This window comes from Limanda limanda, chromosome 17, assembly GCF_963576545.1.
Source record: "Limanda limanda chromosome 17, fLimLim1.1, whole genome shotgun sequence".
Classification (NCBI taxonomy): Eukaryota; Metazoa; Chordata; class Actinopteri; order Pleuronectiformes; family Pleuronectidae; genus Limanda; species Limanda limanda.
In genome coordinates, this window is record NC_083652.1 from 9,558,519 (window position 1) to 9,583,691 (window position 25,173).

At 44.1% G+C, this 25,173-nt stretch overlaps 1 protein-coding gene across 1 annotated transcript; it reads right to left on the minus strand.

The window, feature by feature from the left end:
* Positions 1-8,985: 8,985 nt before the first annotated feature.
* stk17al (serine/threonine kinase 17a like) lies at positions 8,986-21,753 on the minus strand. Its single transcript, XM_061089865.1, has 7 exons — positions 21,405-21,753; positions 17,387-17,599; positions 12,963-13,107; positions 12,082-12,208; positions 11,942-11,990; positions 11,450-11,629; positions 8,986-10,769 (listed from the first exon to the last, which is right to left on the minus strand). The coding sequence occupies exons 1-7, from the start codon at positions 21,548-21,550 to the stop codon at positions 10,478-10,480; spliced, it is 1,152 nt and encodes a 383-aa protein (XP_060945848.1). The 5' UTR covers positions 21,551-21,753; the 3' UTR covers positions 8,986-10,477.
* Positions 21,754-25,173: the final 3,420 nt, after the last annotated feature.

Here is a 25,173-nt window from a genome sequence, read left to right on the forward strand (position 1 = left end):
TTGTCTTCATGAACTTGGTGTGTCGAGGACAATTTCCCCATAAATTTAATATGTACAAGATTTAATGGGAATCCCGCCATGTTTTTCAGTCTGCGCGTCAAATTAAAATGGACAAGGTGAGCGTTACTCGATCACCACAACATCTTGATCACCTCCTGGTGGCTGGCTGCCGATGGTCATCACCTCTCTTCCATGTTAGCAGATGGAACATATGGGCCAAGCTAAAAAGTCAGAAGTTGCAAAATCATCAACTCCTCAAATTAATACAAATTCTGACCGTATGATGTTGCTTGAGGAAACGCCAGGCGATTACCAAAGTCTTTGGGATTCAATGTGTGGGAAATGTTATTTGTGTAGGAACTTTGATCGTTTATAAAAATAAAAGTAATCCTGCAAATCTGGCCAATAGTATTTTCAGATCAGTCACTCTGAACCAAAATGAGGGCTAACCAGCTGCTGGACTGACATTGCCTTGCACTACACCGCTAGCGTGGCTAAAAATAAAACTTCCCAACTTGCAGTTTGTTTGATTTTGCAGGGTAAAAATTAAAAAAAAGGGAGTGAGACAATGTGTAGTCGCTGGTCTTGATCCCTCTTGACTTGCACCTGCAATGCAGCAGAAATAAAACCTGTCAGGCGACTGCCATAAGCTGTCACGTCAGGAATTATCGAGGCCGTCAGACAGAGAATGTAAAACCGTTCATGCAGTCATGAGTGACAAGTCAATATATTCTTCTAATGGAAAGTTCAGGTGAGTCTGGGAGAGCGGAAGCCTCTCTTTACTCAAAGGGCTTGTACCTTTCCACACCATCAGGGTTTTATTAGCAGGTCTGCTGATAACATTGTTTGTCAAACGGTTTTCCCTCAACCTGTCTGACCCCTACCTATTGTTTCCAGGCTCTTATTTTCAGACACCGATTTGGCCGATTACATCAGGAAGCTTCAGACAATATGAAAATATGACAGCAATGCCTCTCACACACACCCACACACAAACATGCACAGATTTCCATAACTCTGGAAGAAAGTTACATAAGGCATAAGGCCAGGGAAAAAAGGAGGAAGAGGAGGAGAGGGAGAAAACAAGCGCCAATCACTTAAAGCGATGTGACAGTTGACTTTTTGACTAATTATTTCTTCCTGGCTCCAGGGAAACTTTCCTAGAGGCAAAATGTTCCCCACAAAAGTCTCCAAGTTCAAGAAAAATACATTTCCTTCTTTCATCCGTCAATATAAAGTCACACCTTCAGAACGGCTGAAGAATTAACAAATTGCAGCTCAGTTTGCCAACACTTTAGAGACGGGAGGTGTCAGACATATCCGTCTTCCTTAATACAAACTCTCTTTTCTTCTTTTCTCTAAAGTGTAATTTAAGGTAAAGAAACGTTATCAGAGTAGCATGGTAGCAATGCTTTTCTTATATTTGAATTCATTTTTAGAACAGTGTACATTCTGATCAGCCAATCGAACGCACTGATGTAGAGCATGACGTACATAATGTTTGGCGCTGATGAATAAACCATGTGTTCTGTGTGAACAGTTCATAGCTGGGTATGGTCCTATGCTGCGCCAGCCTGATGTTCATGTTGGCTGTTTTGTAAAATGCTTTAAAACTCTGGCAAAATTTTGTTGCTCACACATAATAATCGTAAATCCACCAATGTTGCACCGCTGTTCTCTCATTTAACATGACGTCATAACATAAACTTTGTCTCGGCCCTCTCAGCTCTGACTTATCCTCCTCGGCTGCACTTGTTCACTGCTGATTATCAAATATTTGAATGCTAACAAGCTAAACAGGGCTAAATACAGCTATGGACTCTTTCCCTCGTTGTTGTTGTGATTCTCAAACTTTTTGTCAAACTAAGGGAGTTGTCTGCCAGAGTTGATTTTAGCAAACTGATCGGGTTTTAAGAAAAGTGCGTCATGCTGCAACAAAGCAGAATGCATCAACATGTTGATGTCGAAAGAGGAGCTGCAGCGATTACGTCATTTCATAAACGTATTATATCTATTTTGAGAAAGAGAGGTAATAATGAAAGAGGGGAACAAATTAATTAGGCCTAACTTATCCCTGCAATTGAGCATATGTTTGAATCCATGTAGGTACACGTGTGAATCTGTGTGTGTGTGTGTGTGAGCGCAGTAATATCCCTCTAATCCAGTCCCATAGTAAACAATGAGAGTGCTGTGGTTTGAAAATCAAGCGGTCAAAAAGATCCAGACCACCAGAATCTGTTCCCTGTCGGTCCGAAAACCTGGACCTCCTCCCGAGCTTGAAGCGAGTCAGCGGACAGAGTTCACCGTGGGTACTCTGGCAAGTGTGTTTGTGGGTGTGTGTATAAACTACAGTTTTAAGTACATGTGAGTGGGCACTCGTGTGCATTGCGTCCTGCATATCCAAACAACAGGGCTGGCAGTGTTTTTGTCTCTTTCCATGAGCTTACCCGCAGTGAAATTGAAACTTTTAAGGATTAACTTAGCAGTGTCCCTTGTTTGGGTTGGATTTCTTATATAGCTTTTGAGTTGAAAAGTTCTCCCTGGGCTCACAGTGCCTATTGTGTGGCTCTTTGTGCTCCAGTTGTGCCCCCACGTCGAGGGAGGATATGGTCGCCACAGACAGAGGAAAACAGGCAGCAGCATCAGGTCGTGCTACCCTTTGTTGAGAATGCGTATGTTGTTCTTCAACCGTTTCCAGGCACAGAATAAATAGCTCGGCTTGACCAAAGGCATTTTCCTCTCGCGCTGAAGGCACCAGCATAAGAAACATATTACCTGTGGTTACGAGTGTTCTGCCTCTTCTGGAAATTCTCTCTTGCTTTTTGTTTATCCTTTCTGGAAAAAGATTTTTGTTTTTCAACTTTGTAAGTATGAAATAAGAAGGAGGTCAGCCAGACACAACAGTGAGCATAGTTGTGTGTTTTCATCCTTGTAAGATTCACTTGAAAGAAAAGAATATGAAAAGAATATGTACTAGTCTAATGGACGACTCAATGTGTGAACACTACTGCCATTCCTCTAGGTGCCATGTGATCAACTCCCTCATTCACACAAAAACACACACACACACACACACACAAACACACAGATTTAATCTTATTATAACATATATACATATGTTCATACAAACTAATCCTAATGGGATTTAAACTCATGTCAACCTAAATACTCTTAGCCAGCACCATGTTTCGATGCATCTATTTTTTAAACTTACGTTTACTAATATGTAGAGCAACAAGCAGGACACTATAAAAACCTGCACTCAAATCTCTCACCCTGAAGGGCAAGTTGGACACGTCATGTCCAAAGATGTCGACGTAATTTCCTGACACCAATGACTGTCCAAGCCCCTCTTCCATAACCACATACCTCAAATACTCAGATAACAGATAACAACTCCTTTTTAGATGATCACAGCACCTGATCCAAATAAACCTTGAGATCTAGTGAATTTAAATGTGGTTTCATTAGGGGACTGTCAGGCCTTGATATTAGATATTATATTATTAGATATTAGGCAGTGCCTCATAACAACACAGCATTCAACATTCAGATGTAATAACATTTGGTATATGTCATTATTTATGTAAACGTTTAGTTTTCATCATTGAGATAAATGTTTACTGACCAGCATCTTGAATAAAAGAGAAAAGTGGGATAAAGGATATTGTCATTTATTTTTTCATTTTGTATTTTCAGAGAAATACACACAGTATATACTGTGTACAGGTCTGAGGAGGGAGGGGAGGGGGGAGGAGGGAGGAGGATAAGGGGTACATCAGTGGAGGAAGGATGATAGAAGGGTGAGGGGTTAGAGAAAACATTGGAGCATATTTATCCTCTCCTTCTTCTCCTTCTTCTCTCTCTCCTGTTTCTCTTTCTTTTCCTGCTTCTTCTTTTCTTTCTTCTCCTTTCTCTCAGTCTTGACCTCCAGCTTCTAGGCGTCAGTCTGAAAAGACAGAGACAACATTAGTTTCAGCATATTCTTCAAAACCTAACCATGAAAGAAAACTACAATCCACATAATTCAAATCTAGAAGAATCGGATGTAATGTACCTCAAGCTCAATGTTCTGCAGGATCAGGAGTTTCACTTCCTTGTCCATCTTTCTCTCTCTGTGTCCTCCTCCTTTGCAGACAACTTCTCCTCTATCATCATGATCTGGTTTTTCAGATCCTCTATCTGCATGAAGGCCTGTTCCAGGACGCTGTACCTCAGCTCCTTCTCACAGCTCTCCAGTTCTTCAAATTTCAGATTCCAGTCGTTCTCCACTTTTTGCTTCTCCTGGTGCTGGAGCTGAAGATCAGTGCTCAGGGAGAAGATTACTTCCTCCTTCACTTTCATCGCCGTCTTCAGATCTTCAAGCTCCCTCTCCAACTCTTCCTCTCTGGCTCTTGCTGTGTCCACAGACTTCCTCATGTTGTCCAAGTCCGCTCTGGCCTGATAAAGCTGTGAGGCAGTAGAGTCCATGTGCTTCTTCAGAGCAACGTTTTCATCCTTCAGCTGCCTCTTCAGAGCAGCGTTTACTGCATCTGGAGCAGTTTTTTCTGCAGCCTGCTTTTTCAGACCTGTGTTCTCTTCAATCAGAGCTGCATTGTGATCCTCCACCTTCCTCTTCAGAATACTGTATACTCCAGCTCTCTCTTCAAACTTTGCAGCTATCTTTTGCAGAGCATCGTTCTCAGCAACCAGCTTCCTAAGTGACTGAAAGACACATATATATATTTACATATAACAGGAAAAATCACACTCCCCTCCTAACTTCAGATATATTCAAAGAGACAGAGATTATTAATGAAAGTTAGTCATTTACACACGTCTGCTTTTAAAGTCTGCAAAACAACTGTCAAGTAAGATGAAGAAATAAAAGACAACTGTGTCTTCATGAGGTATAAAAAAATAAAAAACTGTTCAATTTGAAGTCTCTCCAGCTTAAAATAAAATTACTTCATCAGTTGAGCAGTTTTTCTTTATCATGTTGGATGAATGCAGTTTTGTGCCACAAAGCACTTGTCTACTGACAGTTGTGTGTGGCGATTTAGAGACGTCGTCTAATAATGGTCATAGTCTGATTCTGCTGAGAAATGTTTCTCCTATATATATTTCTCCTATATATATGAGTCAATTGGCTTTGATCTGTTCTGTCTATGACATGCCATGTACTGAAACATCAAAGCATTCGCTGTTTTGAGTGATTTAATTGATCTGAATTTGATCTGGAGATGGATCCAGGAATTATTGTTACCATCTTTAACATTGTGAGAGATAATAATTACTGAATCTTGAGGGGAAACAAATCAGACGATTAGGGGACTGATAGTTAGTGTGTGGGTTTGAAAAATGTGGATCTAAGTTGTTTCATAATGACATTGTTGGGGTTTGGGAGTGGGGGGAGTCAGGATGAGAGATGGGATTAGGGACAAGATCCGGCATTTAAAGAGAAAACTGGGGAACATCTTCACCCTCTCCTTCTTCTCTTTCTTCTTCAGTTCTTTCCTCTCCATCCTTTCTCTCCATTTTAACCTTCTCCATCGTGAACTTCACCTTAGATTATCTGATGTAACGTACCTGAAGCTCAAAAGAGCACAACGCAGGATCAGTTTGACTTCTTCCTCCACCTCTCTTTTCTCACCAACAAGTGAATATATAAGGAGGGCAACTCACCTGCATGGTGCACACACACACAAACACACACACACACACACAAACGCACACACACACACACTCAGTACAACTATCAGGTGCAACTTGGGGTTCAGTATGTTTTCCAAGGACACTTAGACAAACCGAGGAGTCAGTGTTCGAACCATCGGCCTTCTGATTAGGACAAACCTCAGTGGACTGTGGGCTGCACTCCTTAACCTTATTGTGGAAGTGTTGAAATGTATAACGTCTATGTGAAGGTTTGGGTTCAAACCTTTACCCTGGTATGTAACAAGCGTGAGCTCATTTGGCAGAAGAGACTGAGAGGTCAGAGTGTTGTGGACGCCAATTGAGCACATTCCTAAAAGGATGAGATGAAAATCATTCCATTAGCCATACGTTAAAGTGAACTGAGGTCATGTTTACGAAAAGAATCAACAGTATATGATGAATGTTTAAAAGATGTGACTGCTACAGGTTGCAGGGTTCCCGACCCCATGAGGACAGATCGTGTTCTTCGGACGCTTTCGTGAGTTCTGTGTACTCTCTCTGTATAATCAGAAACACAAGCGTAAAGGAATTTCCTCCATTATGTAAGGTGTGAGGGGAACTATAGTTCTTAGAAAACTGGTTCACTCGGAGATGTAGAGATAGTGAGAATGAGAGAGATAGGAAGAGCGGAAAACACGACAGTGAGAGAAGAAAGAGAGGGAACAACCAAAGCAGGAGGTCAGGAAGATGGGGAGAGAGAGAAAAATAGAAATCCATGAGTGTATGCTCCAAAGAAGTGCTTTGAGTGAGAGCACCTCAAAGTACCATAAATAGAACAAATTATCATATTCTAGCCTGCGTGTCTATGTCTGTGAAATGTACGCACATTGTCATATTTGAATAAATGAACATAAGAAAAATGGTTGTACACAGGCATCAGGTATTTGCAAATATCTCATTTGTAGTTCTTACTTTCAGTCATGATAGCATTTTACTGGAAGTTCCTGAACTTTTAGTGGCACTTAAAATTTATGGAAAAGCCACGGTCGAAATGTTTCCCTGCTGTCAAACAATCTGAGGTTATGTTCTGATAGTTTTGACCTTTGCAGTGAAGATTACAGCTTTTCCAGCCACCAAAGCGGTTTCCATTCCAAAAAGAACCAGCTCGGGATTCAAACAAACTTCAGGCGATCAAAGTGCGGCAGCTGGAACCAGGCTTCTTCTTTGGGATGTGTGCTGGGTCAGTGTGAGATGAAACAAGTGCCTGTAGCAAACATCAGCCTCGTTTTTAGATATTGCAAGAAAAACAAGTATTTGTTGACACAAACTCAAGAGAGACAAATGGATTTTTTAACAAAATGCGCCTCATTGTTGAGCTTAACTGGAATATTTGTTAACTTCAAAAAACCATTAAGCCAGACCTCATCGTTTTAATCCACATGCATGTCGAGAGCAGGTTATCTGGACAAGCTTTGGTCGGCTCTTTGTGTTTGTTTGGGTCTGTGGGAGACAAGTGCTCTTTTGCTACAAAGCCAGATTTTGCAGTGCACTGTGGGTCAGCAGACGACAAGAACTAAGTCCACATCTGTCTTGAATCATCCGTTAATGGTCACCTTAAATATCAAAGTCTAATGCACTGATTCCGAGAATCCCTCTGAGACACTAGCACTTAATCATCCACATCAACGACCATGTATGTTCATGTCTGTGTGTGTGTGTGTGTGTGTGTGTGTGTGAGTGTGTTTGTGCTGCAGTTTGGACACAAAACCACCTCCTGCAGAGAAAGCCCATAAGCAGGAATGAAGGGAAGATAAGCATAAAGGACAAGGTTTGAAAAAAGGAAGGAGGCCAGTTATGGGCATTTCTGGCATTCCTTTGCTCCGTGCAGCAGCAAGATTTTCTTTAGGGGAAACAGCCGCTCCGGCCAAGAGCCACCAGAGCGGGACCCTGCAGGGAGCCCCGCTTTCTCCTGGCTGGCCATGGCACAGCTGAACTGGCTCGCTGCCGACAACAAGCGGAAGAGCACATTAAAGCAAGAATTCAGGATATTGAAAGGCAGGGATATTGTTCAACCTGACCCAAGTAAACACGTTCAAGAGTGTGAGCACGAGAGAGATAAGACACTTTACGACAGTGGAAAACATTTGTGTTCCTCCTCACAGGATGCTGGCATTTCCTGTTCAGGGGGGGGGGGCTCCTGAATATTTATGGGTCGACTGGCTCGAGAGAATGCTTTTCTTTTCTTTATGATACTCGGTTTCTGTAAATAGACTCACTGAGAGGAAAAGCAGATGCTCCACCAGGAAAATGATCCAAACTTGGGTGATCTGTTTTGTTATGAGACCTGCTTTTCCACACACACACACACACACACACACACACACACACACACACACACACACACACACACACACACACACACACACACACACACACACACACACACACACACACACACACACACACACACACACACACACACACACACACACACACACACACACACACAGAAAGGTATTACTGTTGATCATCAGTCAAAATGAGAATTTAGGATCATGAGGGGAGTTTATGAGGATTTGTGATTAATGGTCTCCAGTCTGAGGGCCGGGACACTCCAAAGGGTTTTCATTGATATGCCATTGATATAGTCCAGAGTCTAAAGTAGAAAATCTGAAAATGTTATCTACACTTTTTCAAATGTTTTTTTGTGGCTGTCAGAAGTACTCACTTCAAGTTCAGTGTTTTTACTCAATTTTGTGATTAGGATAATCTCATCTAAGATTAGTTTCTTCTATTGAATATAGGTTTATGTAAAATGTAAAGAAGTCAACTTACTGTTATACTTTATTGGGATTTTCAATCAAAGTGTTACAGAAGCTCCCAAATAAGCTTCTGTAAGGAAGTTTATTTGTCAGCAATACATTTAGTCCGAAATCGAATGATTCCGGTTGTAGTTTCATTTGTAAACAGTGAGGGAACCTGACACATCCAAGAGGTTTTGCAACTGTGATTTGAGCTTAACACTAAAGTCGACTTGCTAACATACTGGTGCTTAGCAAGTGTATAGTTTAGCTTAGCATTTTAGAATGCTAGCATTCCCTAATTAGCACTAAATGTAGCTGAGGCTGATGGGAAGATCATAAACTTTGCACATATTTAAAGTTTTGTCCCAATGATGCTACTATGAGAGTAGAAGCAAGGGAATCAACAAAGTAGTTGTGATTTTTCTTCATATATGTGAACACGTCTCAAGTGTGGATCAATTTAACGGTTTAGAAAATTAATGAATGGTCCCAAAGGTTTGATTTCATTACCATTGGTGCTTTAAAAAGAGTCACACACATACGTTAGGTTGATACAAAATATGTATTTGATTTTCTTCGTTACATTTTGCAATGCATGCCATCAACATTTATTCATTTTAACATAACGTCCACAAGGACAAGTGCAAACCTGCCTGAAATTCATGAGCAGACAATAATAAGTAAAAGTTAACGTACAAAATAAGACTTAATATAATGATGTTAACATTCATACACTGGTAAAAACAAAAAAACAGCAATTATCCTTACAAATTTTAATACTAACTCACAATATACATTTCAGTACTTTTTTGAGAAATTCAAAAACTTTTTCTCTGCTCCCGAGCGTCACATATCACATTATTATTCAAATCTGTGCTCTTCAGTTGACCATGTCATTGTTTATTTATTACAATCCTAAACATAAAACTGAACTGTTGCTTTCCTGCCATTCCTGACTGATGTTTTTTCCAATAGTTATTAAAGAGCATTAAATCAAGTGGCAACATCGCAGTTTAGTATAAACAAAAAAAAACTTGTGGAACTTGTGCAATAGCAAACAAAAATAAAAACAAAATGTAAGTAAAACTATTATATTAACTCAGACTTGAGGTTGACACCGTGGCACTTTGTGAGAAAAAAAGGTTGTGTGACAAAAACAGTGGATGTTGGATACATATGAATATGTACAGTACATTGTGACAGCTGACTGTGCTTGATGAGCCTTTGGTTTCTTATGATTACACACATACACACAAACACCAATAACACAATGAAAAAGTGCTCGATTGTCCTTAAAAAACACGAATGCTTCCATCTCCACCTAAAACTGTTGCATTGACCGGGCTGTTGTATAGTCAAGGGGCTGAAGTGGTCTCGGAAAATCATTATAAATAAACATATCAAACAGTGGAAAAAGTTAACGTGTGTGCTGGCTTCAGCGTTGCTTTTAATTCCTTTGTTAAGACGAACCATGTGTCAAAACCCCTTCACTTCCTTCAAGAGAACTCATCCCAGAAGGTATGTCTGGGTCAGCTGAAGCATAACATGTTTTGATGAGAGTGCACGGTGAGTGAAGTCATTTCCCAACGAGGCAGGAGGCTGCCTCTCCTCCTTCAAAAAGGGAAAACCAGAAAACCAGTGTGCGTGCAGGGGGTGAACCAGCCTCAGTGGGAAGCTGAGAGCAGTTCTGTCACTTTTAAGGCAGCTGTGCAGTCCTGCGACACAATCCTTAATGCGTCCTTCTCCCACATCTTCATCCCTCTCACATCCCTGCGGTGCAATGATGAATCAGCACGCAGTAGCAGGTGTTATTCACACACAGACACACACACACAGTCAGAGGTATCAAACAGCCCAGCTCACAGACGTCACAGCAGTGGAAGCAGCCAGCAGCAGCAGGCGTGCAGCATCCGTACAGCAGGGCGCCGTGTCACATCCAGTCCAAGAAGCTGCAGGCTGACTCGCTCTCAGCGTCCGTCGAGATTGAATATGTTCAGTCTCTCTCTCTCTCTCTCTCCCTCCATCCCGTGGAGCGTCACTCAGCAGATCAGCTCCTGCTGGATTTCAGGCAGCGTGAGGAACTGGGTCTCGCCGAAGGAGAAGGCGCTGCGGCCCGCCTTCAGCCCCCCCTGGCCCGGGCGCCCCAGGTACGAGCCGATCAGGTCCAGCTCCGGGGAGGGGGCGGGGCTCTCGGGCTCCGACTCGGACTGGCTGGTCTCCGGCTCGTCCAGAGACGAGGCCGTCCTGGTGTGGAGATGTGGGTGGGAGTGGGGGTGGGGGAGCGGGTTCAGCCAGGGGTGTTTGAGGCATTCTTCTGCCGTGGCTCTCTTCCTGCACACACAAACAAAATAACAGTGTGGATGAGTGGAAATTCCCGAGGAGTTTACATAACCGATGGTTCGCCTGGATCCTTTCATTCACTCAGACGTCAGCCATATTACTTTTCAACATTTGGTTTTGGAAAACCACAAATAATAAAAATCACTTTTTTGCTCCCAAGATTTTTCCCCCCCCTCAGTTTCTCACCGATTACTCAGACACTGGGGAATCTTCGATCTTTTTCCAGTGACACCACTAATCTGCGGCGTTTAAACGATACTGACTGGAGACAGCGGCTGCTGCTACTCTTCATCAACAAATTGTGGTGACAAATTAAAAGCTCAGTGTTGGAGAATTAGGGTTAGAATGCAGTATGGTTGCATAGCTTCCTTTGGAAATCAGCTTAGTTTACATGGTGACACTTAAAGCTGATGTGTCAGTGTTCGGGGAAATGTCAGAAAAATGATAAAGGCATATTTTTTTAAATGATATGAGCCTGAAACCACCTTTTGCAAGAAGGGAAACGTCTTGTCGCCCCAGTGACGTAAATCTTGTTACCACACATGCTCACTCAGACGTATGCGGATGTACTTCCGTACTGATGTGAATCTGACTCACATCCTTCGTGTACAGTTTTATACGTAATCAGCGCATCTCATCATCTCCACTGTTCAATTAACGAAGATCCTCACCTGGGGTTTTTAACCAACAGGGACTTGATGAAGTCGACAGCCAGGGAGGAGATTCCATCAAATGTGTCTTGCGAGTAGTCCACGTTGACTTGGGAGATGTTGAGGAATGTCTCCTGCTTCTCGTCACCAAGAAAAGGAGACTCGCCTGTCAGCATGACGTAGGTCAGGACCCCGATACTCCTGATAGAGAGAGAGAGGAGGAAAAGGAATGAGGCAATTTGTCTTTTTTGATGGTTGAAGAATGTGAATTGCGACACTTTGTGGCACAACAGATGTGTCGGACTTCCACTTTGCTGTGGTTTGTCATGAAGCAAAGATGAGCTTATAGTCAGAGGTTTAGACAGAAAAGCTGTTGCCTGCGTGTTAGAGGGATGATGTTACTGTCCTGAATATGTCTTCATTCCGAGATGTAAAGCACAAACTAAAGGGTTTCTGCATTGCATCCATTTTAATGAGTGGAAATAGTCTCATTAACTGCGCCAGTACACTTACCACATGTCTGTCGCGGTGCTGATGGGTTCATAGTTCAGGATCTCTGGTGCTGCAACAAAGCACATGGCTCCCATTAGGCATGATGAATAACACTCAATGAGAGATGACACAGGTGACACTGGGCATTAAGCAGGACTTACCAACATACTCGGGCGTTCCCAGGATCTCCCTGACTTCTGTGATGTCGTCCATGCGTCTGGACAAGCCAAAGTCCACAATACGAATGTCCCCGAGAGGAATGGCACTGGTCAGCAGGACATTCTGGGGCTGGAGAGGTGGAAACACACGCACGCGTTAGACAGAGGCTAGTAACCTAATGTGACTGATGATAATTCAAGAAGCCCGAGGTCTGACATGTGAGGTCATCACAGCGGTTGAGGTAACTGGTCTCGAGAGGATCTGGGGTCTGTTTGGTCAGTCAGCGTTCTAGCTGCTCCTCAGGGCTCAGATCAGCCGCTAAGCATATCAGACGAGACTGAAAAACAGCACGGTGTTCCTGCCAAGTCAGCGCCTAATGCATTTTTGTGTGCAAATACTGTGGTGTACTTTTATCTGGGTCAAACTGGCTCGAAGCCTCAGTTGGTTGGAACATATGAGATAAGACAAGCTAACCATCAGGCCTGGGCCACAGAGTCTATCAGACCACAGGAGCCTCACACTGTGTTATTAAACTCCAGAGTGTTTTAAAGCCTCAGTCCTGCTAAACCATTGGCTTGGAATGTTTGAACTGAACATTTAATCTCGAGGCACAAAGAATTGTATAACACGTAAGGAGAAACCAGGTTAATTTAGCGAGACAGAAAACGTCAATGATGACGACCTTGTTGCCTCAGGGCCCATTAAAGAAAACATGATAGGGCAGCAGGTCCCTTCACAGACTCGCTCCCCGTGGGAACAAGGTCACAATACACTCAATGAGCTGTGCTTGCATAACAGAAATCATATCTCCCCCAGTCTGCCGCTCGGGGGGGGAATACACTGAATACACTGCATCGTCTTATCACGTTTCAGTGGTGCTTACTTTTAGATCCAGATGCACCACGTTGTTTCGATGGAGGAAGGCCACCCCATTCAGGATCTGCTTGGCCAGCCGGATCACATCTTTCTCTGTGAAGGCCTCGTCGTTATCAGCCACGCACTGGTTGAAGATTTCACCGCCGGCGGCGCTGGAGGGGAAAGCACAGGAAGGCAAACTGAGAAAACATAAAACGAGGATAAGACGTGAAGTAAAGTGACGTACACGGACAGCCAGCCCAGTGGAGTTTAGTTTGGCTCGCGTTAATCATTTTGTGATTATTCATCTTAACTTGTCATAATAAATTGCGCCTTTAATCCGTACAAATACGCCCTTCCTCCGAGTTTGAAAGTTGACAATGGCGAATTCCAATCCAGCCCAATAGAATGATTTGAGGCCAAAATTACTTCCACTTTCTAAGAGATTACATAACAGCCCGTCTCGTCATTGGTGTACTTTGGCTTGGAGGAACAAAGTACATCCACATCTACACAAATTAATATAATTTTAGACACACAACCTCTGCGTGTACTTTCCCCTACCCAGGAATATTACTGGAGATAGGAGAGGATATATCAGCTTACAGCAGGTTCAGATAAGGACTTATATGAGACTGGTATATTGCAAGTTAACTTAATAAATCAAAACAAGGGAAAGCAGCAATATTTATAAAGAGAGTCAAATGATTAATTATAAAAGAAGAACAGATTTGAAGTCATAAAGAAGCCAGAAAGGGGAATGTGTGGTAACTGGATACTGTTCTGAATGAGGCCCAGTCTGAATGGTTTTCTGCGTGTTTGCTCTAAACAACTTACACACAGTATGAAAAGGGATTATCCGTTTTAGGAATTCAGTAATTATACAACCCGACGGACGTCTCACATTTTCTGCACACGATAGAGTCAGAGTCCTGCCCGGTCTTGCCGCACTTGTGAAATAACATTAGGGGGAAAAAAAGTGGAGACATGCCGGATTTACGTTGGGAGCTCCATCAGTCAGATCAGTGCCTGAAGCTGACAGTGCGCCGAAAATACGAGAACCATGTGTGGAGGATTTAGATGGTACACATGCTTTGTATCTTCAGAGGAGACCTTTGGAGACGGGGGCCCTGGGCATGTCTTGTTACATAACCGCCCACCCGGAGCTCCTCACCAGCATCAGCTGTGAAAATAGCGCGCGTGTTTTTTTGTTGGATTTCGAGGATATCCGTCATTGTTGCATCTAATCTTTCCATTTTGCTCCAAGCAGCAAAACACTTGACCTGCCACCTACTCCGCTTGTTGCAAACATGCTTAAACCCACCGACAGCACCCCCCCCCAGAGAGTTTAAGAGCGGCGGAGATGCACAATAAAACGTTGCACTTAATCTGCCTATATTGATCTGCTCTGAAATCCAAATGCGAGCAAGCCTGGTGTTAGCGTTTTCATTTGGGAGAGGAAATGAAAGATGTGTGTATTGTTGAAAAATGAAATTGGGAAAAAAAACTAAAAATCTGTGCCCCTCACCGAGTTGAGGGTTAATCGGGAATAACCTTGAATCTGTCAACATTACGCTGCTTTGAAAAACCGGTCACGGCAAAGTGTTTCGAGCTTTTAGCAGAGTGCCTGAGAGGATTTCAAATCTTGATAAAAGACCATCTTGTTTAAGTTCAACAGGCTGCATGCATTCTGAACGAGCACTTAAGAAGGATCCGATACGTCCCTGAACTCCAAATATCGTGTCTGTGTTCTCCCTGCCTCGCTCCATCCCTCTATCCTTCCATCCATCCCTCCCTCCAGGAGAGTTAATGCACTCACTCCCTCAGTGTGAAGGCCGAAATCCTCCCACCAGACCTCAACAATACCCACCAACGTGAGAGCAGGCATAAAAACATCTAAAAGGTAGAGTTCAGTCCTTGAATAAAAAGAAGAAACGGATATATTTTTCTATCTTACGGCCTCAAACCGAGTCAACCTCCTTTTGGGTTTTGGTGTTTTTGTTAGTCCAAAGCTATTCTTGGCTGACCACCAGGCTGGGTGCTCATTGACGTCACCCTCACAGCAGCCTGGCAGCCGGTTCCCACAAGCCTAACCTGTCTGTTGGCTGAATTTCCTGGACGGCGCTTGTGCTCCTTTATATTCCAATTAGAGCCCCGACGGTGAGAACATTAGTGCCCCGGGTCACATTATACGCGAGGAGGGATATTGAAATCGGAATTTACATGAAACATGGCTCTCTCTAAAAAAAAAAGAGAGAAAGCAAATCTAAAAAGGAGGAAACAGAAATATCTAATGAAATTCAAGTCATGACATATTATGGAGAGTTGTGCAGAGATGACCCGCGGTGCGTATGTAATGAAAACTGGAGACAGAATTTTGAATAAATGATAAACGATACCTTTAGATTTACAGAACCCCCAGCAGTTAGGGGGTTGATCTTGTGCAATCTGCAGTTTTACCAGTTTGTACATAAGATCAAAAACGAATCACTGTTAGTCACTTATTTTGGCTACTGTGCACAAAAGCCCACAATCTGGGGTTTTCTCTGGTACTGACACACGCCAACGTTACACTTAATCTAAAGATGATTAAAATCCAACGTCTCGCCTCCTCTTCACTAAGGATGTGGCTGTGGTTATGATGAGTGTGTGTGTGTTTGTACTTGTGTGAAACACTTTAAACGAGCGCCGTGCTGTGCTGTGCTTCTTTGGGGAGCTTTGCTTGCTGCTCACATTTAAACCCACAGGAAATGGAAAATGGTTTGCGATTCTCGAAACTCATGCTGAGGTCAGACAGTTTTTGGAGATGCAGCCTCCCGGTGGCCACTGGCTCTCGCTGCGAGGGCTACTGCAGCTTTTAAAAAAGGACAAATGACACTATAAAAGATTATGACTGCCATTCAAGAATGAAGCCATTAAAATTGCTAAAATATTACACGTGTAATATGCAGGCCGCAGCTCCGTTTGGCAGCTGGAGAGGAACTACGCACTAGTGCCGAGCAACCTCCTGCTGTGTGTTCTCTGCAGGCATGCAGGGGTGAACTGTGGTGCTACTTCCCCTTTCACACTTCAGCCAGAGGTCAAAGGCTTTTGTTCTACAGAGGCATTCCATGTCTGGGTTGAGGACGGCCATCAAGGCCCGGGCAGGAGGCTGCTTCCTGCCCGAGTGCAGCGACCAGTTCAGGAACAGGGCCAGGGTACCACGGTTCAAGTGTAATCATCCGGTGTTATCTCTCTGCTAATGAGGACGAGCGAGGTAATTAAGACGGCAAGTGTCCTTTCAAAATCCTAATTAAAAGGCCGTGATTGGATACATCGTTGCATTTAACACCGAACCACAACAGAGCGGCAGCAGACAGCCGGGGCGACCTCTGCTGGGGTCAGTGAACGAGCGGATTCTCTCAGCCAGATCACCTGCATGTCAAAAGACAACAAACCGTCCAGAGAACTGAGGGATCGGTTCTCACAGCAGAGTTTGAATGAGTCATTTATCACAGTGGGCATGGTGCGCTTATAGCACGTCGGTATTTAAAGTCGCTGAGAACATTCAGTGCAACAGGAGACCGAGGTGTCGAGGCTGCGTCGAGATGAGCAGTGAACCACAAAGAGACAGTTTCCATTTAAAAGGCAGAGTCGCTGTCACGGCAGTTGCATTTCACACGTGTATGTGTTTTTTCTCTTTCTATGAGGTGATAAGAAATAAGTGAGAAGTGAGCTGTGTTCTCGGTAGCTGTCATGAAAGGCTAAGCCAGGAAGTTTCTTCTTTTCCCCTCAGATCAGATACAAGCTGATGATTTCCACAGAAAACCACATGAGCACTGACGTCATGTTATCGTTACTTGATCTAAGAGTTTCCCCTAATCACAGAGAAAAAACACTTTTCTTATGAAGTAGAAATGAGTGATTACGTTTTCGAAGCCAGTTTGCCTCAGATATTCTGCATTAGAAAAAACTCCAGTGTTGTAAAGTTAATAGTGAGCAATTAAAGGATTTTCTTCTTGTGCGTTTAAAAGGACATTAAATTATCAGCATCATTACGTCCACCAAGGAGGTTATGTTTTGGTCTGTGTTTGTTTGTGTGTTATTTGGCAAGATTATGCAAAAACGGACAACTACAAAACTTGGCAGGATTTAGTGTGGTTCAGGAAAGAACCCATTAAACTCTGGTGCAGATCCAGATCAAGGATTATTTTTTTCACTTTCTTTAACATTTCAAAATAGGGACATTTTTTACCAATTTTGTTGAATTCTCAGAGAATAAATGAGGGAAAAATTATCTGGCATGTTTAGAAGATACATATTTCTTGAATTTGGTGCAATGTGGTGCAGATAGTGAAATAAAATGTGGTTTCATAAGGGAACTGTTGGGCCTTGTCGGAGTTATGCACTCTGCTAAGGAACCATTCTAGTTCTTTATGTGTTTTATTTTTTCACTTATGCCTACTGGCTTACCACTCGAGGACGAGGATGATTTCAGTGTTGGTTTCGTAGACCTCGTGCAGCGCCACCACATACGGGTTGGCCTTGGCCGACTCCAGCACGGAAATCTCGTTCAAGACGTCCATGCGGCAGTCCTCACCCTTCCGTCGCTTTCGCAGGAACTTGGCAGCGTACTGCTTCCCCGTTGCCTTCTCGATGCACTTCTTCACCACCGCAAACTTTCCCCTGGGAAACGACAAAGAGGGGGAGAGAGAGCGAGAGAGTGATTAGTGAGGAGACGGAATAATTACAACCACACCAGTGGCTTTTCAAATAGATTTGGTCAGCGATGGTTCTGTTCTGCGTCCAAGTGGCCGACGGGACCACTGGATCCCATCTAAGGCCATTTAAACTGCACACTGGTCGGACTTTAAACTGCTGTGAGGCGAAACCTAGATTACAGTGCGGGACATTTGGAAATTCCCACAGAGCAATGGGTGTAGGCGAGATCAACAGTTCAGAGATAAGAGGTTTTAGCGGCATCGTTTGAAAAATGCAGACGCTGCTATTGACCGCTGATACGCTCAGCTGAGGCGGCGGCATTGGGCATTTCGGTTAAAGATTACCCCCCCGCTCTCCTCCTTTTCCTTCAGCCCTCAGGAGGGTCTGACAGCAGGAAGATAAGGTTGACAGTTTTGGCAGAAGCTGCTGAACCCTGGGCAGGGACTGGATAAGGCTAATGCCACTTTACAGGTCGAGCCAAAACAAAGAGATGCAACAGTTTGATTTGATGGATCTTGTTGGAGGCACAGATAATAAATAAATAGAAAATCAAAACAGGACAATCCAATTCAACAACCTCCTCGCCGCTATTCATTTTTCGGCATGTACACTGATGGATTCACGGGAGGTGTTAAAGGTCAGCCGGGGGTGTGGGCAGGATGTCCGATGTGTGCAGAATCGCCGACAACTATCACCAGCCGCCCCTCCCAGGCAGATAATGAGGCCTTGTCCGTTTCCCCTTTTCTTTACAGCTGACAGCAGCTCGGACAAATGGAATTGTGTCAACGCCTCCGCCCAGACCCTTCGGCCAGAGCCGGCCTCTCCTTTTGACAGTCGCACAAAAGCCGACCAGTCAGTTAACACAGCCGCTCGGACACCGGGACCACCCACCTGACCGCGGCTGGGGTGGGCCCGGCAGGGGGTCACTGCTGCTACAGTCGGGTTGGAGCCTGAGCAGCCTGCCAGGAGGGACACTGCAGCCTCAACATCTATATATCCAAGCAACATCTCATTGTTTTAATAAGCTATACAATACGGATGCAGATGAACGCTGGGTGTGAAAAGATGTCTTTGAACCCTGCAGAATGTAAATGAAGCGGCCGAGGGGTCCAGTCAGCACGGTGCCACTCATGTTCCCACAAAGTGTTACTCTGAGCTCTCAGCGCTTCACAGACCAAAAACAGCAACTGTTGTGGCCGGGGCCTTTGCCCTCGTGTTGGCTGCTGCCCCTGCTTGCACGCTGTGGGGGCCGGTTCCTTCTCCTGCTGCCTTTTCCCAGTCTTGGGAATGTTGACGTCTCATTGTTCGGGAATGAAAAGGCGAAACCCGTCAGAGCCTTTTCATCCTTAATTAGCCAAGTTCAGAGCAGCTCACCGTGGGCTGGGAACTACATATGGAGTGAAAAGGAACGACCGCTGGCCAGGGAAAGGAGCGACGGGAGGCCATTCAGGGGCTGACAACAGGTCAGAGGTCACCCAACATGGCTGTCTGTGCTCACACTGTTTCTAGGCTGATGCACAGAACCTCCTGATCGTGCAAAAAATCACGGGGCTTTGATGTAATATTTCATGCATGACGTTCAGTTCCTTCAAAGCTCACAGTTGTGGCCAAACTCTAATGAACACTTTCTCAAAGATCCTGTCTAGAGCCATGAATACAGTGATGTGCATCAAACGGCTCATTTGTCGTCATCAACCGTCAACTTCGCTGTTGCACACAAAGCGAGCTTCTCTCCGGCAGCGGAGATGGTGATAAGTAGTTTGAGAAACCCCATTTCCTGTGGTGTCTGCGTTCTCTTCTCCCTCTGCGGGGCGGTGACTCGCGTCTGAAGTGCAGTGAGCAATGACAGCTCTCAGTTTGCTCGTTTCACAGACAGACTGACACACAGCTCTAGTTCCCTTCCTGCTGCTCGAGTTGACCGCAACATTTTCACTGTAAACAGGTCTGCAGGGGGGGGACAGCTCATCATGCAAAGCTCGATGAGGAGATGAAAACTGAGGCTGAGGAGCTTTTTTTGTTGCTCAAGAGAGATGAAAGCAGCAGCAGGCGGAAGAATTCAACTCAGCCACCTACTGCTTCTACTATGATCAACATCCTTCCTAATGTACAGACCACATAGCTGAACTCCTGGCACGCAGCGCTACGTACATTCCTCCCCTTAATGCGATTATGAGGCCTGATCTTAGGATGTTGTTGGGCTTGGAGTCATGAGAAGAGGAGGGACGAAGGATGAAGGGTCGAGGGAGAGGGAGAGGGGGGCCTAAACTTCAGTCAATCCGCCCCCTCCATTGCTTCTGGCTGCTGTCCCGGGATGTCCTAGGGTGTCCGACAAGGAAAACTGACTGCTCCTAATGGACTCTTTATTTAGCTTGTCCCATCACAGTATGGAGCGGCAGTAAACTAATGGAAAGTGGAGTTGTTGCTGGGGGCGGATGCAGAACTGACTGGAGTGGTGATCAAACAGCTGCTGCTTTAAGCAGAACCCACTGTGGTTTCTCGTCTCGATTCTAAAAATGCTTTCTGGGTGAAAGTCATCACTGCCTGGCAGACATCCCAGAGAAGTGGCACTGGAATGTGGGCTGTGTCGGATGCACATGTCAGTCAGTCAGTCAGTCAGTCAGTCAGTCAGTCAGTCAGTGTCGCAACTATAATGCTTTTGACTAAAGAGAGAGATGGAGGAAAGTGGCTGATGGTTCACGGTTCATTAGCTCCTGGATGACAGGCACATAAAACTACAGACCATAAGTGTTATAGCTTGCATCAAAAAAATCTCCAAAAGTCAAGTCACTATGTGTTTTCATAATTATCTCTCAAAAAGTTATTTTATATTTTGTGACCCACTTTGACAGTGACAAATTGGATGATGGTGCATGGTACATTTGATCCTACATGTCCTGGATGACAGGCTCATAAAACTAGAGACCATAAGTGTTATAACTTGCATCAAAAATATTGCCAAAAGCCACGAGGGTCACTATGTGTTTTCATGGTGATCTCTCATAATGTTCTTTTATATGTTGTGACCCAACATCACACTTTGCCAGTGACAAATTGGATGATGGTGCATGGTACATTAGATCCTGCATATCATGGATGACAGACACATAAAACTAAGGACTATATGTGTAATAATAACTTTAAAATTGTAAATATCTCCAAAAGCCACAAGGGACACAGTCTGTTTCCACGTATTGCTTTTTCTTAGTGCTGTATAACCCCACACTTGTGCAGAGATTCATTGACAACATGACTCAGAAATAATATTGAAGTGGAGCTTGTGGCATTTGAGGACGTCCACCGGACCACTGAAAGTTCACAACACAAACAGTGGAACAGGTTTTTGCAGTTTCAAACTACAGAGATCACACTTCTTACATGGATGTCAGACGTAAGAATAATGTGTGGAGAGAAAAAAGCGAACTACATAACCTGTCTACCTCATTCTTTACAATCACGGGATCCCAGAGTCCCAGCCACTCTGAGCCAGGACGCACACGCAGGAGCGCATTACCATCATTACGCATTCCGGGTGCATGGCTCCACCAGCTTCTTTCCCCTGCCCTCGGGACTGGAATGTGGGAACTGGAAATGTTCAATTAACACTGTTCCCACCAACACGTGGACAGAACAAACCTGACGTGGTTAGCAGATAACCCCATCGAGACATTGTGCCAAAATCCAGCCAGTCAGCCAGGGAGCGCACGAACAAACCCGGTTTACAAAGAGACGTTTTTCTTTTTATAATCGATGCATTTCACTTAAAACTCACCTGCCGAGCTCTTTGCCCACCAGGTCGTAGCTGGACATGAACGGGTCACATCTTATCCGCGTGTGGATCTTGGTCACCATTCCGTTTTTGCTCATCTTGGCTGGACCTGGCATTGAAGTCGCGTCTTGGAGCAAAACAATCCTCATCCGCCGACAACAATCAAAAAAAAAAAAAAATGGCAACAAAGTCGACTTTCTCTATCTATCACCAGGTAGCAACTTGCATGATAAGGAGGACACCGGGAGGACGGCAGCTGTGTGGAAGCACCGGGAGGTAATCCAGGAGGAGCGCGTCTCCGAGAGAGAGGATGCAGCGCTGCGGGAGAGACACACGGACACGCACAGTCAGAGTCGGTGTGGTAAACTAACTGAGTTTCACAGCTACTACACGTTCCTCACAATAAACTCTGTGGACCCGCCCCCCTGCGATGACGCGCTGCCGCGGAGGACCAATGGACCGGCAGCGAAGGACGGAGCCAGCTGGTGAGTGATGCGTTCAGGGCACATATGAGGACAGGTACACTAATATAAACAAACATGTACACGCATCATTAGTTTCAGTTTGAGGGTTAGCAGGATGACTTATGAAATGGAGTAATTGAAACTGAGTAGATGATTAAACGTGAACACCCCTCCTACATATCTATCTATCTATCTATCTATCTATCTATCTATCTATCTATCTATCTATCTATCTATCTATCTATCTATCTATCTATCTATCTATCTATCTATCTATCTATCTATCTATCTATCTATCTATCTATCTATCTATCTATCTATCTATCTATCTATCTATCTATCTATCTATCTATCTATCTATCTATCTATCTATCTATCTATCTATCTATCTATCTATCTATCTGTCTATCTGTCTATTTATCTATTTACATGTTTATATCGATCTAAATATCTATCTATCTATCTATTTACATGTTTCGATCGATCTATCTATCCATCTCTGTCCTTTGGTCGCTCCTTTATTATTATTATTGTTATTTTAATAATCGTTCCCTATGAAATATTTATTAATTACAAATAAAACGGATACTTATTAGTTTAGATTTTGGTGTTTGTCATACATTTACGGTACAAATAAACATATATTATTATCTTTATAAGGAAGAGTTAAAATGGGGTTTGAATGCAAATTAATAAACTGCTAATGTTGATCAAGTCTCAAATTTGACCTTTTAACCCTTTTACTTTCTTACTCCTTTTCCCCGACTAAAAAGCATCAACCAAACCCGGATTCTTCATACTGACATACAGAAGCTTCACACTAACATTTCATACATCTTTGATGCAGGACTGTTGTTGGGTTTTTCCTGCTCCTTGTTTAGGGCAGGGCTGTGGCTGCAGGTGAGCCTTGACTCGTCTTTTTCCCACACAACACTCAGTGTCATGAATGTGACTCTGCCCTTGGGCTGTGAGAGCATTCTGCACATGTTTTCTTCTTTCTTAATGTGTGGGAGAGTTGTTCTTCAAACCATTTAATCCACGTTCCATTAAAGAAGAATTCCAAGCATCTCATTACACAATTCATCACTCGACAATGTGTGCACAGGTGCTTCAGCTTCTCTCCTTGCAATATTTACTGTAAATTATAAAAATAAAACATTTTACCCCTAGTTAGCCAGTACTTTGGTTAGTTAAATACAAAGACTAGGCTAGTGTGGAGACATTAGTGTTGGTATTTACAGCCTGCGGAGGGGACCAGTGTGGTGAAGAAAGGCCTGGATGCCATGGGAAATGTGTCACCTAAGCTCCAGGGGCATGTTCAAGCTAAAACTGTGAAGCTGTTAGGAGACCAGGGCCTGTGCTGACCTTAAGTAAACAGAACGGCCATTTTCCTCCAACACACACACACACAGAGACACACACACACACACACACACACACACACACACACACACACACACACACACACACACACGCACACACACACAAACACAGACACACACAGCTGAGAGTCATTCCCAGACAATAAAGGAACCGATGGTGGAGGCTGTGGTTTTGTCCTCAGTTTACGCCTCGTGTACAGGGGAGAACATATGAGATATTTGCCTTCCTAAAAAACATTGTCGTAACTTGAAGCAACAGGCAAATAAACCCAAGACTCCTGCAGGAAGTCATTTCCATTGAGGGCTACAGCAAATAACTATTTTAATTTTATTTTATCAGGGTCTCCGACAAGGCCCAGCAGTCCCAGATCTGAACCAACATTTAATAGGCTCTTCCTTGGGTCAAATCCCTCCCCAACACAAAATGTAATGGTGATCTACTCAGTTGTTATTGTGTAAATCTGATTAGGAACAAACCAATCAACCAACAAACAAACAGACTGGGGTGAAAACAAGACCTCCCTGGCGGAGGTAGTAAATGATTGACAAATATCTGGGGGTTAATGACTCATTCTGCTCGGCACACTAGGTATCATTATTACAGGCCCATACTTACCCTGCAGAAGGGCGAGACTCATACCAGCCTGTCGTTTTCATTTTCCCAAAATGAGCAGATGAGTATTTGTGCTGACGTGATGGAAGGAAAGGGAAGGGAAGGCGTGAACAGAAAGAGGAGATGACACAATGACACGTTCCTCCGAGTTGGTTTTATGTCTCGTAGCTGAGCACATCGCCGGTGGTTGGTCACATGCCCAGAATAGTTCTTCTGTATCACACTAAGCCTGGTCCAGTCTCACCATACCAAAGCCAATTTTGTTGCCACGAACAGCCACCAATGTAGAAGGGACCTATTGAGAGTGGACATTCCTCAGGCGCTGCCGAGTCATTAGTGTCCAGCAAGGAGGTTACATAACCTGTTATGCCTCCTCAAATTGTTACCTTAAGTCTAAGTGAGCCCACTCTGAAGCCTTGACCCTCTCTCTCTGCCAGCCCTCCCATTAAAGCAGGGGTCGGAGTTCAGTGGAGCTGCGTTAGTGAGGGAGCGCTACCCCGGGCCCCCAGAGACTTAATGAAAACACATACCGGCGAATTAGCCTGCCAGCCTACAGTTTGGCTAACATAAATATGAGAAGTTTCGACCGTGACCTGGGGGAGCACCAATGCTTTCTGAGCCACTGGAACAAATAGGCCCAGTCATGAGTGGGTCAGAAAACACGGCTCTGTGTTTTAACAAGCGCTCAGGGTCTTGTTTGAGAGATTTTTTACAGCGTGGAAGTGTATGTGACGTCGTTTCAACTTATGCCTGAGTTTGTATTTATGATATGACCGTAACACAGAATGGCTTTGTACTCCGGTTAATGGAATTAGAAGACGTTGGTTCCGGTCCAGCAAACCCATCATCTTGTCCACACACGGGTCGGTTAATCACAGGAGTTGCCGAAGAAGGCAAGAGGAGGTCAAAAGGTTTTTTTACGAGCAGCCAGGCAGAGGCAATCCGTTAAAGAATCGACCAACTGCAGGATCTGAGTAAAAGTGCACTGTTAAGCTCTCGTATGACTCCCTTAGGTAAATGTGTTAGAGAGACAGACAGTCTCTTGTCCACCGTTTCAAAGATGTCCTTTCTCTCCTTTATGTCGCCCAGGGGAGTGTAACAAAAAGAGGAGGAGTGGTGGGTTCTCATTATGTAAGTGTTTTGCCTCTTTGACTATGTGACACCGTGCTGCTAAATGTTTGCTGCCGTCCGAATCTGAGGCTGCTGAGGCCCGTGCCGGTATGTTAAGATCTATGACTTTGATAACATCACAGACTTGGAGGAAATGATGAGGTGTCCTAAAATAATTGTGAGTCTCTTTCGTTGCCTCTCTT